Here is an 18,849-nt window from a genome sequence, read left to right as displayed (position 1 = left end):
TGTACCTCTCTCTCTCTCTCTCTCTGTCCCTCCCTCTCCCCCTCTCTCTCTCTCTCCCCCTCTCTCCCTCTCTCTCTCTCTCTCTCTCCCTGTCCCTCTCTCTGTCTCTCTCTCTCTCCCTCTCTCTCTCTCTCTCTCTCTCCCTGTCTCCCTCTCTCTCTCTCTCTCTCTCTGTCCCTGTCTGTGTGGTGGGCAGTTTCCTGTTATGAGCAAGCTCAGGCTTGTCTGCCACATCTGGGTGCTGGGTGGTTTTGCAGTGCAGTCTGGGAGAGCTGTAATCAAAACAGTTGTCATAGTGACCAGAGGAAGCTTCCGAGCGATGTGGGGAATATCGAGTCAACAGCCCAACGTGGAGGGGAGAATACTGAGGAAGGGAAGTAGGTCACTGCTTGTCTTTGTTCAGTTTGTTTTCCTCCCTCTGCCCTCGGCTCTCTGTACGTGTCGGCCTTTCATTACGGCCCAGATTTCTGAAGTTACTGTCAGACAATCTGCTTCCTGTCCTGTATTGTCAGACTTCATTGTGTTCAATGTGAAGATGTCAGTGCTGGGGAATGTAACATTCTCAGCACGGGTTAGATACAGAGTAAAGCTCCCTCTACACTGTCCCATCAAACACTCGCAGGGCAGGTACAGGGGGTTAGATACAGAGTAAAGCTCCCTCTACACTGTCCCATCAAACACTCCCAGGGCAGGTACAGGGGGTTAGATACAGAGTAAAGCTCCCTCTACACTGTCCCATCAAACACTCCCAGGGCAGGTACAGCACGGGTTAGATACAGAGTAAAGCTCCCTCTACACTGTCCCATCAAACACTCCCAGGGCAGGTACAGGGGGTTAGATACAGAGTAAAGCTCCCTCTACACTGTCCCATCAAACACTCCCAGGGCAGGTACAGGGGGTTAGATACAGAGTAAAGCTCCCTCTACACTGCCCCCAACTACAGACCCTAACCCCAGAATGTGCCCTTACTGGACCAATATGGATCCTCCCACCCTCCCATTTGCTGCCCATCCGAATCCACAGGTGGCCACAGAGCAGGGAGGGACTGCAGTGTCTCACCCGCTATGTTACGCAGGCCTTTCTTGCCTGGCGCTCGGAGCATCACACAGACCCGTCACATCACCGCTTCCTGCTGTTTCTTCAGCGGTATTTTAAAAGTTTGACGATCTTCTCGTCTCCCTCAGTCCTCCCCCTCCCTCAGTCCTGTCCCCTCCCTCATCCCCCTCAGTCTCTTTCTCCCTCCCCCCCAGTCTCTCCTCAGTCCCCCCCCCCTCAGTCACCTCTCCCCTCCCCTCCCTTCCCTCAGTCACCTCTCCCCTCCCCTCCCTTCCCTCAGTCCCTCCCTCAGTACCCCCTCCCCTCCCTCAATCCCTCCCTCTGTTATGTATTTATGCTTGGGGTGACCAGATACCGGAGGCGCCACTGTCAGAGGTTATCGGGCTGTACGCGTGTGCGTGGTCACTGGTATATAACGTGGGTACCATGTCACGCGGGTTACTTTGGGTGCGAATAAAGTTGGATCAGGTTTACACCTGAGGCAGTTTACAGTAACAAGTCTTTTGAGTTATTACATTCATTACAGTTGGCGACGAGGTGACTGAAGAACCTTCGCTTGTGTTGGAATTCGGGAGAGATTCGCGGAGGGCGAGGATCGGGTGGATTTTATCAACCGCCTGGATCAGTATTTTGTGGCCAACAAAATGGAGGGAGATGCTGACGCAGTTCAGCGCAGGACGGTTTTCCTCATCGTTTGTGGTCCAAAAATCTATGGCTTCATGAGGAATCTTCTCTCGCCTTTACGTCCAACGGACAAAGAATATGGGGATTTGTGCGCTCTGCTGAGTGACCAGCTTCAGCCAAAAGAGGGGATCATCATCTCACGCTATCGCTTCTACACGCATGTTTGTGCTGAGGGCCAGGACCTGCGACGTATGGCTGAGCCGTGTAAGTTCGGGAATGTGTTGGAAGACACAGTGCGAGATTTCTTCGTAATAGGCATCAACCATGATGTGATTCTCCGGAGGTTATTGGCTGAAGAGAAGCTGGTTTTGAGCAAGGCCATCGCAACTGCCCAGGCATGCATGACGACTGATTATAATTTGAGGCAGATATTATTGAAGGGTCGGAGCTCCACGGCAAGTATTGTAAACAGAGCTGCTTATGGCAGGGCCTACTCCATGCTTATGTGAAACCTGTGGCTGCTCAAAGTCTGCCAACTGGTACGAATCCGATTTCACCCGGTCGGCATTGTGGGGGCAATCATCGGCCTCATCAATGTCGGTTTAAACAGTACTCCTGCAATGGCTATTCGAAAGTGGGGCATCTACAGAGAATGTGCCCACAACTGAGCAAGCGTGCTGCCTCTCATCACATTGCTGATGATGACCAGTCCAGTGCTGGCCCAGATACACAACCCGAGGAGGGTATGGTCTGTATTCGTTCTTGGGAAGGAGCCAGCCGATAATCGTTAATGTGAAGCTGAATGGCGAGCCTGTATCAATGGAGCTGGACACGTGCGAGTCAGTCGATAATGAGCCAAAGGACATTTGACAAGCTGTGGAACATTGAGGCTGTGAAGCCTAAGCTTGAGTCCAGTCAATGCCAAGTTGCATACTTACACTAAAGAACTCATACCGGTGATTGGCAGTGCAGTAGTCAAGGTGTCATATGATGGTGTGGTTCATGATCTATCGTTATGCATTGTCCCAGGTAATGGTCCATCGCTGTTCGGCAGGAATTGGCTCGAGAAAATCAAGTGGAATTGGAATGATATCAAAGCGTTGTCATTGGTGGATGACACTTCGTGTGCTCAAGTGTTTCAGAAGTTTCCTTCTTTCTTTGAACCGGGCATTGGTAATTTTACTGGAGCCAAGGTGCAGATTCACCTGGATTCTGATGCAAGGCCTGTCTATCATAAAGCTCGGTCTGTTCCCTACATGATGAGGGAGAAGGTTGAAATTGAGCTTGACAGACTCCAGTGTGAAGGGGTCATATCACCGGTCGAGTTTAACGAGTGGGCCAGTCCTATTGTTCCTGTGTTGAAGATTGATGGCACTGTCAGGATTTGTGGAGACTACAAGGTTATGATTAACCGATTTTCGAAACAGGATCAGTACCCGTTACCGAAGGCTGATGACCTGTTCGCCATGCTAGCTGGTGGAAAGTCGTTCACTAAACTGGATCTGACATCGGCCTATATGACACAGGAGCTTGTCGACACTTCGAAGAAGCTCACCTGCATCAACACCCACAAAGGACTGTTCGTCTACAACAGGTGTCCTTTTGGAATTCGCTCGGCTGCAGCCATATTTCAGAAGAATATGGAGAGTTTACTGAAGTCCGTTCGTAGAACTGTCGTGTTTCAAGATGACATTCTGGTCACAAGTCGTGACACTACTAAACATCTGAACAATCTTGAAGTCCTACATCAGCTGGACAAAGTGGGACTCAGGCTGAAATGTTCGAAGTGTGTCTTTATGGCACCTGAAGTTGAATTCCTGGAGAGAAAGATCGCTGCTGATGGCATCAGCCCCACTGATTTGAAAACCAAGGCCATCAAAAATGCACCCAGGCCTCAGAATGTGACGGAGCTGCATTCATTTCTTGGGCTACTCAACTACTTTGGTAATTTCTTACACAGATTGAGCACTTTATTAGAGCCACTACATGTGCTACTCAGAAAAGGCGACAACTGAGTCTGGGGTGTGTCTCAAGATAGAACCTTTGGGAAAGCTAAGAATCTGCTCTGTTCAAACAAGTTGCTTATTCATGATGATCCGTGTAAGCGTCCTGTATTGGTCTGTGATGTTTCATCATATGGGGTTGGCTATGTACTCCAACAAGCAAATGAGTCGGGTACATGTTGCGTATGCTTCGAGAAGTTTGTCAAAGGCGAAAAGAGCTTACAGCATGGTTTTAAAAAAAAAAGCTTTGACCTGTGTGTATGGGGTCAAAAAGATGCATCAGTACTTGTTTGGTCTTCGTTTTGAACTCTCAACGGATGACAAGCCACTCATTTCATTGTTTTCGGAAAACAAAGGTATTAATACCAGTGCATTGTCCCGTATCCAGAGGTGGGCGTTGACATTGTCTGCCTATGATTATATTATTCATCATAGACCTGGCACTGAGCCTTCTGCCGTTGCCACAACCTGCAGATCTACTGTTAGTAATGGATGCATTTGAGAGTGAAGGAACTCCTGTCACTGCTCAACAAGTTAGGATCTGGACCAGCCAGGACCTATTTTATCGGTTGTGAAACATTGTGTCCTCAGTGGTGATTGGTCTACAATATCTATGGAAATGTGTGATGAAACCAAACCTTACAATCGTCGCAAAGATGAAGTGTCTGTACAGTCAGATTGTTTACTGTGGGGTAATCGTGTTGTTATTCCTAAGAAAGGTAGAGAAAAATTTGTACGAGAGCTACATAGCACTCATCCTGGTATTATCATGATGAAAGCCACTGCCAGGGCTCGTGTATGGTGGCCTGGAATTGACTCTGATCTGGAATTATGCGTGCATCAGTGTAATACTTGCATGCAGCTAAGCAAAGTACCAGCGGAATCTCCGCTGAGTCTGTGGTCGTGGCCATTTTAAACCACGGTCCAGGATCCACATCGACTTTGCGGGCCCTTTCCTGGGAAAGATGATTGTTGTTGTGGTGGATGCATATTCAAAGTGGATAGAGTGTATTATGTCATCCAGTACATCCACAGCTACTATGTCATGTTTACTACTCATGGTTTGCCTGACATTGTGAGCGACAACGGGTCTTGCTTCACAAGTCTGGAGTTTTAAGAGTTCATGAAATTCAATGGTATTAAACATGTGAGGTCAGCCCCATTCTAATGGTCAAGCAGAGCGTGCTGTTCAAACGATCAAGCAGAGTATGAAACGTGTAACTCAGGGTTCACTCGCTGAATACTGCTCAGTTACAGGACCAGACCTCATACGCTGACCGGGGTCTCCCCTGCTGAACTACTGACAAAGAGAAATCTCAAAACCAAGCTCGCTCTTGTTCATCCCGATTTGAATGATCGTGTTGAAAACAGACGTCATAGTCTGCAAGGGTATCATGATGGTGCTGCTGTGTCACGTGACATCGGTCAACGATCCGGTTCATGTACTGAACTATGGTCAAGGTCCAAAGTGGATCGCTGGCACTGTTCCAGCCCAGGAGGGTAACAGAGTTTATTGTCGTGCTCAAGAATGGGCAAACATGCAGGAAACATTTTGATCAGATAAAACTGTGGCACACGGATGAACTGGAACCGCTTGAGGAAGATGCAGTCAGTGATCATCAGAGGACTCTGCTGTCATTACTGAACCTGGACCTCCAGTCTCTGATGTCATCACCACTCCCATCAATCGATTACTCCGCCTTCAGTCACAACTGACTCCGAACGCTCACCCAGAACTCAAGTTGAACTGAGACAATCAACACGTGAGCGGAAAGTCCCAGACCGTCTTAATTTGTAAAAAGACAGATATTAAGATCTTGAAAGGGGATGTTGTATGTATTTATCCTTGGGGTCACCAGACACCAAGGGGCGCCACTGTCGGAGGTCATCGGGCTGTACGCGTGTGCGTGGTCACTGGTATATAACACGGGTACCATGTCACGCGGGTTACTTTGGGTGCGAATAAAGTTGGATCAGATTTACACCTGAGGCAGTTTACAGTAACAAGTCTTTTGAGTTATTACATTCATTACAGTTGGCGACGAGGTGACTGAAGAACCTTCGCTTGTGTTGGAATTCGGGAGAGATTCGCGGAGGGCGAGGATCGGGTGGATTTTATCAACCGCCTGGATCAGTATTTTGTGGCCAACAAAATGGAGGGAGATGCTGACGCAGTTCAGCGCAGGACGGTTTTCCTCATCGTTTGTGGTCCAAAAATCTATGGCTTCATGAGGAATCTTCTCTCGCCTTTACGTCCAACGGACAAAGAATATGGGGATTTGTGCGCTCTGCTGAGTGACCAGCTTCAGCCAAAAGAGGGGATCATCATCTCACGCTATCGCTTCTACACGCATGTTTGTGCTGAGGGCCAGGACCTGCGACGTATGGCTGAGCCGTGTAAGTTCGGGAATGTGTTGGAAGACACAGTGCGAGATTTCTTCGTAATAGGCATCAATCATGATGTGATTCTCCGGAGGTTATTGGCTGAAGAGAAGCTGGTTTTGAGCAAGGCCATCGCAACTGCCCAGGCATGCATGACGACTGATTATAATTTGAGGCAGATATTATTGAAGGGTCGGAGCTCCACGGCAAGTATTGTAAACAGAGCTGCTTATGGCAGGGCCTACTCCATGCTTATGTGAAACCTGTGGCTGCTCAAAGTCTGCCAACTGGTACGAATCCGATTTCATCGGTCGGCATTGTGGGGGCAATCATCGGCCTCATCAATGTCGGTTTAAACAGTACTCCTGCAATGGCTATTCGAAAGTGGGGCATCTTCAGAGAATGTGCCCACAACTGAGCAAGCGTGCTGCCTCTCATCACATTGCTGATGATGACCAGTCCAGTGCTGGCCCAGATACACAACCCGAGAAGGGTATGGTCTGTATTCGTTCTTGGGAAGGAGCCAGCCGATAATCGTTAATGTGAAGCTGAATGGCGAGCCTGCATCAATGGAGCTGGACACGTGCGAGTCAGTCGATAATGAGCCAAAGGACATTTGACAAGCTGTGGGACATTGAGGCTGTGAAGCCTAAGCTTGAGTCCAGTCAATGCCAAGTTGCATACTTACACTAAAGAACTCATACCGGTGATTGGCAATGCAGTAGTCAAGGTGTCATATGATGGTGTGGTTCATGATCTATCGTTATGCATTGTCCCAGGTAATGGTCCATCGCTGTTCGGCAGGAATTGGCTCGAGAAAATCAAGTGGAATTGGAATGATATCAAAGCGTTGTCCTCGGTGGATGACACTTCGTGTGCTCAAGTGTTTCAGAAGTTTCCTTCTTTCTTTGAACCGGGCATTGGTAATTTTACTGGAGCCAAGGTGCAGATTCACCTGGATTCTGATGCAAGGCCTGTCTATCATAAAGCTCGGTCTGTTCCCTACATGATGAGGGAGAAGGTTGAAATTGAGCTTGACAGACTCCAGTGTGAAGGGGTCATATCACCGGTCAAGTTTAACGAGTGGGCCAGTCCTATTGTTCCTGTGTTGAAGATTGATGGCACTGTCAGGATTTGTGGAGACTACAAGGTTATGATTAACCGATTTTCGAAACAGGATCAGTACCCGTTACCGAAGGCTGATGACCTGTTCGCCATGCTAGCTGGTGGAAAGTCGTTCACTAAACTGGATCTGACGTCGGCCTATATGACACAGGAGCTTGTCGACACTTCGAAGAAGCTCACCTGCATCAACACCCACAAAGGACTGTTCGTCTACAACAGGTGTCCTTTTGGAATTCGCTCGGCTGCAGCCATATTTCAGAAGAATATGGAGAGTTTACTGACGTCCGTTCGTAGAACTGTCGTGTTTCAAGATGACATTCTGGTCACAAGTCGTGACACTACTAAACATCTGAACAATCTTGAAGTCCTACATCAGCTGGACAAAGTGGGACTCAGGCTGAAATGTTCGAAGTGTGTCTTTATGGCACCTGAAGTTGAATTCCTGGAGAGAAAGATCGCTGCTGATGGCATCAGCCCCACTGATTTGAAAACCAAGGCCATCAAAAATGCACCCAGGCCTCAGAATGTGATGGAGCTGCATTCATTTCTTGGGCTACTCAACTACTTTGGTAATTTCTTACACAGATTGAGCACTTTATTAGAGCCACTACATGTGCTACTCAGAAAAGGCGACAACTGAGTCTGGGGTGTGTCTCAAGATAGAACCTTTGGGAAAGCTAAGAATCTGCTCTGTTCAAACAAGTTGCTTATTCATGATGATCCGTGTAAGCGTCCTGTATTGGTCTGTGATGTTTCATCATATGGGGTTGGCTATGTACTCCAACAAGCAAATGAGTCGGGTACATGTTGCGTATGCTTCGAGAAGTTTGTCAAAGGCGAAAAGAGCTTACAGCATGGTTTTAAAAAAAAAAAGCTTTGACCTGTGTGTATGGGGTCAAAAAGATGCACCAGTACTTGTTTGGTCTTCGTTTTGAACTCTCAACGGATGACAAGCCACTCATTTCATTGTTTTCGGAAAACAAAGGTATTAATACCAGTGCATTGTCCCGTATCCAGAGGTGGGCGTTGACATTGTCTGCCTATGATTATATTATTCATCATAGACCTGGCACTGAGCCTTCTGCCGTTGCCACAACCTGCAGATCTACTGTTAGTAATGGATGCATTTGAGAGTGAAGGAACTCCTGTCACTGCTCAACAAGTTAGGATCTGGACCAGCCAGGACCTATTTTATCGGTTGTGAAACATTGTGTCCTCAGTGGTGATTGGTCTACAATATCTATGGAAATGTGTGATGAAACCAAACCTTACAATCGTCGCAAAGATGAAGTGTCTGTACAGTCAGATTGTTTACTGTGGGGTAATCGTGTTGTTATTCCTAAGAAAGGTAGAGAAAAATTTGTACGAGAGCTACATAGCACTCATCCTGGTATTATCATGATGAAAGCCACTGCCAGGGCTCGTGTATGGTGGCCTGGAATTGACTCTGATCTGGAATTATGCGTGCATCAGTGTAATACTTTCATGCAGCTCAGCAAAGTACCAGCGGAATCTCCGCTGAGTCTGTGGTCGTGGCCATTTTAAACCACGGTCCAGGATCCACATCGACTTTGCGGGCCCTTTCCTGGGAAAGATGATTGTTGTTGTGGTGGATGCATATTCAAAGTGGATAGAGTGTATTATGTCATCCAGTACATCCACAGCTACTATGTCATGTTTACTACTCATGGTTTGCCTGACATTGTGAGCGACAACGGGTCTTGCTTCACAAGTCTGGAGTTTTAAGAGTTCATGAAATTCAATGGTATTAAACATGTGAGGTCAGCCCCATTCTAATGGTCAAGCAGAGCGTGCTGTTCAAACGATCAAGCAGAGTATGAAACGTGTAACTCAGGGTTCACTCGCTGAATACTGCTCAGTTACAGGACCAGGCCTCATACGCTGACCGGGGTCTCCCCTGCTGAACTACTGACTAAGAGAAATCTCAAAACCAAGCTCGCTCTTGTTCATCCCGATTTGAATGATCGTGTTGAAAACAGACGTCATAGTCTGCAAGGGTATCATGATGGTGCTGCTGTGTCACGTGACATCGGTCAACGATCCGGTTCATGTACTGAACTATGGTCAAGGTCCAAAGTGGATCACTGGCACTGTTCCAGCCCAGGAGGGTAACAGAGTTTATTGTCGTGCTCAAGAATGGGCAAACATGCAGGAAACATTTTGATCAGATAAAACTGTGGCACACGGATGAACTGGAACCGCTTGAGGAAGATGCAGTCAGTGATCATCAGAGGACTCTGCTGTCATTACTGAACCTGGACCTCCAGTCTCTGATGTCATCACCACTCCCATCAATCGATTACTCCGCCTTCAGTCACAACTGACTCCGAACGCTCACCCAGAACTCAAGTTGAACTGAGACAATCAACACGTGAGCGGAAAGTCCCAGACCGTCTTAATTTGTAAAAAGACAGATATTAAGATCTTGAAAGGGGATGTTGTATGTATTTATCCTTGGGGTCACCAGACACCAAGGGGCGCCACTGTCGGAGGTCATCGGGCTGTACGCGTGTGCGTGGTCACTGGTATATAACACGGGTACCATGTCACGCGGGTTACTTTGGGTGCGAATAAAGTTGGATCAGGTTTACACCTGAGGCAGTTTACAGTAACAAGTCTTTTGAGTCATTACATTCATTACACCCTCAGTCCCCCCTCCCCTCCTCCGTACCCCCTCCCTCAGCCCCCTCTCCCCACCCTCCCTCAGTACCCTCCCCCTCCCCCCCATACTCGCGCTGAGCCAGGGTTGATGCTGATAGGAGAGAATGCAGGACGAGCTTACAATGTGGGGGGTGCAGAGGGTTAAATGAAGAGGACTGTTTGCATAAACTATGCTTATATTCCCTTGATCATCGAATGTTTGAGGGTTGATCTGATCGAGGTGTTTAAAATGTTGAAAGGATTTATTGCAATAGACAGAGAGACGATTTGCTAAGGTGGGTGGAGTGGCAGCAGTGCTGCGATGGTCGGGGCCAGAACCTGTCCTGGGCTCGGCTGGATCCGATCGCGTCCTGTCTCCACAGCTGGCTGCAGGGCCTGGGTGTCGATTCTGGCCTCGGACACACGGCCGCACATTCTGCCTGAGCTTTGTCCAGTTACCAGGAGCCCTCGCCCTCGCCCTCTCCCTCGCCCTCTCCCTCGCCCTCTCCCTCGCCCTCTCCCTCGCCCTCTCCCTCTCCCTCGCCCTCTCCCTCTCCCTCTCCCTCGCCCTCTCCCTCGCCCTCTCCCTCGCCCTCTCCCTCGCCCTCTCCCTCTCACTCTCACTCTCACTCTCCCTCGCCCTCTCCCTCTCCCTCGCTCCCTCGCCCTCGCTCGCTCCCTCGTCCTCTCCCTCGCCCTCTCCCTCGCCCTCTCGCTCGCTCCCTCTCCCTCGCCCTCTCGCCCCCTCTCCCTCTCCCTCGCCCTCTCCCTCGCCCTCGCCCTCTCCCTCGCCCTCGCTCGCTCCCTCTCCCTCGCCCCCTCGCCCCCTCTCCCTCGCCCTCGCCCTCTCCCTCGCCCCCTCTCCCTCTCCCTCGCCCCCGCCCTCGCCCTCTCGTCTCCTGCTGTGGGTGGCGCTCGCACTACAACTGTCTCTGTTATATACAACACACTCTGTAATCCCCGTCCATAATCTCTATCTGGAAATCCCAGATGTTTGAGCAGAGCTGTCCTGTCCTGCCTCTGTGAAGCCTAAACACTGTCCAAGTTAGAATACCCATCGTCCTCCCCCTTTCTCCCGTCTTCCCCTAATGCCACTGAATTGACGGCTGATTCCACTCCTTCAGCACAAAATCCAGGCCGACGATCCCAGGGCAGTACTGAGGGAGTGCCGCACTGTCTGAGGAGCCATACTGGGGGAGTGCCGCACTGTCGGAGGGGGCAACATTGAAGGAGCGCTGCACTGTCGGAGGGGCAGTACTGAGGGAGCAGTGCACTATCGGAGGGGCAATACTGGGGGAGTGCCGCACTGTCTGAGGGGCAATACTGGGGGAGTGCCGCACTGTCGGAGGGACAGTGCTGAGGGAGTGCCGCACTGTCGGAGGGGCAGTGCTGAGGGAGTGCCGCACTGTCGGAGGGGCAGTGCTGAGGGAGCGCCGCACTGTCGGAGGGCCAGTGCTGAGGGAGCCCAACACTGTCGGAGGGGCAACATAGAAGGAGCGCTGCACTGTCGGAGGGGCAGTACTGAGGAAGCAGTGCACTATCGGAGGGGCAGTACTGAGGGAGTGCTGCACTGTCGGGGGAGCAGTGCACTGTCGGAGGGGCAGTACTGAGGGAGTGCTGCACTGTCGGAGGGGCAGTACTGAGGGAGCGCTGCACTGTCGGAGGTGCCGTCTTTCAGATGGCATTAAACCTGAGGCCCTGTCTCACCTCTCGGGTGGTGGTAAAAGATCCTTCGAAGAGCTGGGAAGTTTTTCCTGGTGTCCTGAGGCCAATATCTATCCCTTAATGAACATCACTAAAACAGATGATCTGGTCATTACCACATTGCTGTCTGTGGGACATTTTTGTGCGCAAATCGACTGCCGTGTTTCCTACATTACAACATTGACTACACTCCAAAAAGTATTTTATGGCTGTGAAGCACTTTGGGGTGTCCTGAGGTTGTGAAAAGTGCTGTAGAATCCACGCCATGTCTGGGGAATAGTCTGATCCTGTATTGATCTGATGATGACCCACTGGCATTTTCTGCTGGTGATCCGGAGTGAGGTTCCTGACTGACCCCTGACCCGGGGATTCGGGAGCAAGGTCCCTGACCCCTGACCCGGGGATTCGGGAGCAAGGTCCCTAACCCTGACTCGGGGATCCGGAGCGAGGTCCCTGACTGACCCCTGACCCGGGGATCCGGAGCGAGGTTCCTGACCCGGTGATCCGGAGCAAGGTCCCTGACCCCTGACCCAGGGATCCGGAGCGAGGTCCCTAACTGACCCCTGACCCGGGGATCCGGAGCAAGGTCCCTGACCCGGGGACACAATGCTGTTGGAGATTGAACCCTAGAACTGCTGATCTGTGAGACCCTTTAATTCTGGCCAGTGCACTAATCCAAATAGCCAGCAGGGGGAGCTCCTCCTGCACATTTAGCGGGAAATAGTTCAATTGCGAAAATAGAAAGAAGTGAAAATTGAGTGAAAACTTATCCTAACCCCCAACAGGGGCACTTACCGCCCCCTCACTCCACCACTCCTCTCCGGGGATGTGCAAGATGCCAAAATTAGCGGAGCATAGAGATCTCGGGGGTGGGGGCGGTTTGGAGGAGAATACAGAGATAGGGAGGGGTGAGGCCATGAAGGGGGTGATGGGTGAGTGGGACTTGCTGTGAGTTAGGATACGTGCAGCAGATTTCTGGATGCCTAAGTTAATGGAGGGTGGAAGTTGGGAGGCCAGCCAGGAGTGAGTTGGAATAGTCGAGTTTGGAGTTAACAGAGGCACAGACGAGGGTTGCAGATGAGCTGAGGCAGGGGTGGAGTCGGGCGATGTCACAAAGGCAGGCCTGGTGATGGAGGATATTGGCTCGTCTGAGGGTTAAATAGGGCAGTGAGGTTACTCGGGTCTGGTTCAGCCTGAGGGAGTGGGCAGGGAGAGCGATGAAATCGGTAGCTTGGGAACAGACTTTGCCTTAGACCAAGATGAGCAAAATATTCAACCTACAAGTGGAATTTAAATTCCATTCCACAGATTTTCAAACCACGCTCTTACATCGCAGTGGCGTTAATGGGCAAAGAGGCGCGAGGGTCATTCTGACCCGAACAGAGGAATGAGGAAATTAGCAATTGGCGATGAGGAAAGATATGATTGCACTAGAGAGGGTAGAGAGGAGATTTACCAGGATGTTGCCTGGATTGGAGAATTTTAGCGATGATGAAAGATTGGATAGGCTGGGGTTGTTTTCTTTGGAGCAGAGGAGGCTGAGGGGAGACCTTATTGAGGTGTATACAATTATGAGGGATCTAGATAGAGTGGATAGGAAGGACCTGTTTCCTTAGCAGAGGGGTCAACAACCAGGGGCATAGATTTAAAGTAATTGGTAGGAGGTTTAGAGGGGATTGGAGGGAAAATGTTTTCACCCAGAGGGTGGTGGGGGTCTGGAACTCACTGCCTGAAAGGGTGGTAGAGGCAGAAACCCTCATCGCATTTTAAAAAAGTACTTGGATGAGCCATAACCTGCAGCGATACGGACCGAGAGCTGGAAAGTGGGATTAGGCTGGGTAGCTCTTGGTCGGCCGGCGTGGATACGATGGGCCGAATGGCCACCTTCGGTGCCGCAAGTTTCTATGATTCTATGATCCTGTGAGGTTTAGTGCGGCGAGGCGAGGAGGGGAGAGGCGAGGAGGGATGGGGTGGGGTGAGGAGGGGCGAGGAGGGGAGAGGCGAGGAGGGATGAGGAGGGGAGAGGTGGGGCGGGGTGAGGAGGGGAGAGGTGGGGCGGGGTGAGGAGGGGAGGGGAGAGGCGAGGAGGGGCGGGGTGAGGAGGGGAGAGGCGAGGAGGGATGAGGAGGGGAGAGGCGAGGAGGGATGAGGAGGGGAGAGGCGAGGAGGGATGAGGAGGGGAGAGGCGAGGAGGGATGAGGAGGGGAGAGGCGAGGAGGGATGAGGAGGGGAGAGGAGAGGCGAGGAGGGATGAGGAGGGGAGAGGTGGGGCGGGGTGAGGAGAGGCGGGGCCTTGGAATGTTCTCCTCAAATGACCGGTTGCAGCGATTGAAAAGCAGCGGCGGTGAATGATGGCAGCCAGCGTGCAGCCCAGTGACGTTCACACGTTCAGACTAAGCGCGTGGCCCCGCGGATCAGGAGGGGCTGTGGGCTGAGCCCCAGTCTGGGTCAGCTGATCTCAGCGAGGGCTCGGCACCCGGGAGTAGTGGAGGGGGGGGGGGGGGTGATGTGGATGTGTCGCCCAGCCTGGGTATCGGAGGGTGGGCACGGCCTGGGGGGGAGTCGGTGCCTGTAGGAGGGCGACGGCGTGGGGGCTGTGAGGGAAACTGTTTTAAATGTCTAACGTGTGTTTTCTTTTGTCCTCCAGTAAATGCCCAGTGTGGTGTGTTGTGTGAGGCCGAGGTTGACATGTCACGAGTTTCCTCCTCCTCCACCACCAAGAGACTCGGGAACTATTCCTTCTCCAGCCCACAGTATGGCCCCTCGTACCACAGCTACACGCCCAGCCTGGGCTCGGGCTACACAGACAAGGACAAACTGGTCTACAGGCCCAGCTACACCAGCAGCTACACGCCCCGCGCCAGCTCTGGCCGACCTGCGACCAAGTACACGCTAGAGGCTGATCGTGGCCGGCAGCTCCCTCGGCCAGAGGTGCTGAGCAGGCGCAGCGAGAGTTTGAGCCGAGTTCCCCTGAAGGCCTTTCCCAGCGGGCTGAGCGGCGGATATTCCAGCGCCTACAGTTACGGCGCAGGAAATGGTCACTCCGCCTACCCATCCCCCGGGCTCTCCCTGAGCCACAGGAAGTCCATCAGCCAGACCGACCTGAACCGCGACCTCCTCAACCTGCACGTGGGCGACAGCTACCCGTTAAGCTCGGTGCGGAGCCCCCCACTTCCACGGCAGGACACCGACTCCCACCTGGGGCTCTACCGGAGCGGCAGCAGGAGCGGCAGTGCCGAGGCTTACTGTGCCAAGAGCTTGGGCATTTACAGCCTGCCGCGCAGCACCACGCAGGAGACCATAACTGCTTCCTTCAAAAGCTCCGACCGTTTCAGCCCAGTGTGGGAGAGGAGTGGCAGCAGCGGCTCGCCTGTTAGCGACACGGCGGTAAGTCCAAGGTCACCGTAAAGGTCGCGGGGTCACCGCAAAGGTCGCGATGTTAAACTCCAAAATGGTTATGATCACAGACTCTTACAGCACAGAAGGCCATTCAGCCCATCGTGTCTGAGCCAGCTCTTTGAAAGATTCTACCCAATTAGTCCCCTCCGCCCTTCTCTTTCCCCACAGCCCGGCAAATGTTTTCCTTCCAGTATCTATCCAAATTCCGTTTAAAAGTTACTATTGAATTCGTTTTCACCACCCTCTTGTGCAGCGCGTTCCAGATCACAACAACTCACTGCGTGTATAAAAATAATCGGTGTAAGGAGTTGGCACCTTCAGGAGGGTAATTTCCGAAGTTTACAAATTAAGATTCTGTACAGCAGTTTGCGTGATGCGCTGGGATCGGAGGTATACCTGTGGTACGTGGTGTGTGATACTGTGCCTGCGGGTATCTGCCACCTTAGGGTTTAGCGGTCCAGTGTGAAATGGGATTGCGCTTCCTGATAAAGCAGCTGCTCTTGGAGGAATATGTTGGGCAAAAGTTCAGAGAAACCCATTGTGGTGGCATTCCTTCGACCAAAGCAAAATACAACTTGGAGCTCTCTTGTGCTGCTCTGTGCACGTGGAGTGTGACAATCCCTAGGCTACTTGGCTCTAACTCCAACTCCAAAATCTATCATCTCAGGAGACTGGTTGATACCAGAACAAAAGAACTTTCACCACCTCAGGGCGTCCCAGAGCGCTTTACCGCCAATGAAGTACTTTTGGAGTGTAGTCACTGTTGTAATGTGGGAAACATGGCAGCCAATTTGCGCACAGCAAGCTCCCACAAACAGCAATGTGATAATGATCAGATAATCTGTTTTAGAGATGTTGTTTGAGGGAGAAATATTGGCCCCAGGACACCAGGGAGAAATTCTTTACTCTTTTTCAAAACAGTGCCATGAGATCTTTTACCTCCACCTGAGCGGGCAGACGGGGCCTCGGTTTAATGTCTCATCCGAAAGACAGCACCTCCAACAGTGCGGCGCTCCCTCAGTATTGCCCCTCCCTCAGTACTGCCCCTCTGACAGTGCGGCGCTCCCTCAGTACTGCCCCTCCGACAGTACGGCACTCCCTCAGTACTGCCCCTCCGACAGAGCGGCGCTCCCTCGGTACTGCCCCTCCCTCAGTACTGCCCCTCCGACAGTGCGGCGCTCCCTCAGACACTGCGGCACTCCCTCAGTACTGTCCCTCCGACAGTGCGACGTTCTCTCAGTACTGCCCCTCCGACAGTGTGGCACTGCCCCTCCGACAGTGCGGCGCTCCCTCAGTACTGCCCCTCCGACAGTGCGGCGCTCCCTCAGTACTGCTCCCTCCGGCAGTGCAGCGCTCCCTCAGTACTGCCCCTCCGACAGTGCAGCGCTCCCTCAGTACTACCCCTCCGACAGTGCAGCGCTCCCTCAGTACTGCCCCTTCGACAGTGCGACGTTCTCTCAGTACTGCCCCTCCGACAGTGCGGCACTCCCTCAGTACTGCCCCTCCGACAGTGCGGCACTCCCTCAGTACTGCCCCTCCGACAGTGCAGCGCTCCCTCAGTACTGCTCCCTCCGACAGTGCGGCACTCCCTCAGTACTACCCCTCCGACAGTGCAGCGCTCCCTCAGTACTGCACTGGAATGTCAGCCTAGATTTTGTGCTGTAGTTTCGAGTCGGACTTGAACCCACGACCTTCTGTCTCGGAGGTGTGAGTGCTGCCCACTGAGCCAAGAATAGCAATAGGCTCAAAACTCCACAATCGTGGAACTGAGCAAAGAAAATATTTTGCCGCCTCTGACAAAACCTTCCAAATTTTGGTGAAGTTGTGATCACCCCGGGTTGGGCGCAGGTCGGACACGGGTCAGTGGGATGTGGAACCGCAGAGGTGGGGGGGGAATGAACCCATTGACGGGGTTTGTGTTCCGGGATCTGAAGGGGTTAATGTGGCCTTTTCCACACACGGGATTCTCTGACTGAAAGCTGGGATCAATCAAAGGGGCTTCAGTGAGTCACCGGCAGCAGTGACGCACACTACAAGCACAGCGCAATCTTTTATATAAATACATGCAGAAAGACACAACATCGGACAGATTACCAACTGAGTGAGTGAGCGAGTGAGCGTGTGTGAGTGAGCGTGTGTGTGTGTGTGAGTGAGCGAGCGTGAGTGAGCGAGCGTGAGTGAGCGAGAGTGAGTGAGCGGGAGTGAGCGAGTGAGAGTGAGCGAGCGTGTGTGAGCGAGCGTGTGTGAGCGAGCGTGTGTGAGCGAGTGTGAGTGAGCGAGCGTGAGCGAGCGAGAGTGAGTGAGCGAGAGTGAGTGAGCGAGAGTGAGTGAGCGAGAGTGAGTGAGCGAGCGTGTGTGAGCGAGCGTGAGTGAGCGAGCGTGAGTGAGCGAGCGTGAGCGAGCGTGTGTGAGCGAGCGTGAGTGAGCGAGCGTGAGCGAGCGTGAGTGAGCGAGCGTGAGCGAGCGTGTGTGAGCGAGCGTGTGTGAGCGAGCGAGTGTGAGCGAGCGAGTGTGAGCGAGCGTGTGTGAGCGAGCATGTGTGTGTGTGTGCGTGAGTGAGCGAGAGTGAGTGAGCGAGAGTGAGTGAGCGAGAGTGAGTGAGCGAGAGTGAGTGAGCGAGAGTGAGCGAGCGTGTGTGAGCGAGCGTGTGTGAGCGAGCGTGAGTAAGCGAGCGTGAGTGAGCGAGCGTGAGCGAGCGTGTGTGAGCGAGCGTGTGTGAGCGAGCGTGTGTGAGCGAGCGAGTGTGAGTGAGCGAGCATGTGTATGTGAGCGAGCGTGTGTGAGCGTGTGTGTGTGTGTGTGAGCGAGCGTGTGTGTGTGTGAGCGAGCGTGTGTGTGTGTGAGCGAGCGTGTGTGTGTGTGAGCGAGCGAGCGTGTGTGTGAGCGAGCGTGTGTGAGCGAGCGTGTGTGAGCGAGCGTGTGTGTGTGTGAGCGAGCGTGTGTGAGTGAGCGTGTGTGTGTGTGAGTGAGCGTGTGTGTGTGTGAGCGAGCGTGTGTGAGTGAGTGAGCGAGCGTGTGTGAGCGAGCGTGTGTGAGCGAGCGTGTGTGAGCGAGCGTGTGTGAGCGAGCGAGCGTGTGTGTGAGCGAGCGTGTGTGAGCGAGCGTGTGTGAGCGAGCGTGTGTGTGTGTGAGCGAGCGTGTGTGTGTGTGAGCGAGCGTGTGTGTGTGTGAGTGAGCGTGTGTGTGTGTGAGTGAGCGTGTGTGTGTGTGAGCGAGCGTGTGTGAGTGAGTGAGCGAGCGTGTGTGAGCGAGCGTGTGTGAGCGAGCGTGTGTGAGTGAGTGAGCGAGCGTGTGTGTGTGTGAGCGAGCGTGTGTGAGCGAGCGTGTGTGAGTGAGTGAGCGAGCGTGTGTGTGTGTGAGCGAGCGTGTGTGTGTGTGAGCGAGCGTGTGTGAGTGAGTGAGCGAGCGTGTGTGTGTGTGAGTGAGCGAGTGACACGATGCTGGCCTGCTGGTGGTAAAAACAAAGGACTTTAAGGAAGAGGTTCAGAAGAAGGTGAATCTTTGGAATTCTCTCCCCCAGAGGGCTGTGGATGCTCAGTCTTTTTTTCAAGACAGAGATCGATAGCTTTTTGAATATTAAGAGAATCAAGGGATATGGGGATTGTTGTGTATTGAAGAACTCCACGAGGCTGAGTACTGTGAGCTAAACTTATTGTGACCTTAGTCGTCTTTATTACAACTCCAGAGTGCCTAAACAACATGGCAGCCAACCTTTTATACAGGCCCTGCACGTGTGTGCAGGTCACCATTAGGACTCTAACAGTCGCGCCCTCTAGTGGCAAGTATTACATTGTTACATAGGTAACAGCGATAGGGCAGGAAAGTGGAGTTGAGCTGGAAGATCAGTCATGATCTTATTGAATGGCGGAGCAGGCTCGAGGGGCCGAATGGCCGA

At 52.3% G+C, this 18,849-nt stretch overlaps 1 protein-coding gene across 5 annotated transcripts in view; it reads left to right on the top strand.

Annotated features, from left to right (window-relative positions):
* LOC139276491 (ubiquitin carboxyl-terminal hydrolase 2-like) overlaps window positions 1-18,849 on the top strand; it is a 137,472-nt gene that overhangs the window by 58,422 nt on the left and 60,201 nt on the right. For 4 of the 5 annotated variants that reach the window (XM_070894576.1, XM_070894577.1, XM_070894574.1 and 1 more), the window contains one exon: window positions 14,203-14,942. In XM_070894576.1, the coding sequence (XP_070750677.1) occupies window positions 14,244-14,942 (699 nt within the window). In that variant the 5' untranslated portion in view covers window positions 14,203-14,243. Of the gene's footprint in view, window positions 1-308; window positions 378-14,202; window positions 14,943-18,849 lie in introns of those variants that run through there. The other variant, XM_070894573.1, reaches the window with a different exon arrangement.

Source organism: Pristiophorus japonicus, chromosome 11 (genome assembly GCF_044704955.1).
Source record: "Pristiophorus japonicus isolate sPriJap1 chromosome 11, sPriJap1.hap1, whole genome shotgun sequence".
Classification (NCBI taxonomy): Eukaryota; Metazoa; Chordata; class Chondrichthyes; family Pristiophoridae; genus Pristiophorus; species Pristiophorus japonicus.
The sequence above is the reverse complement of the archived record's forward strand: the minus strand, read 5'-3'. Positions and strand labels throughout refer to the sequence as shown.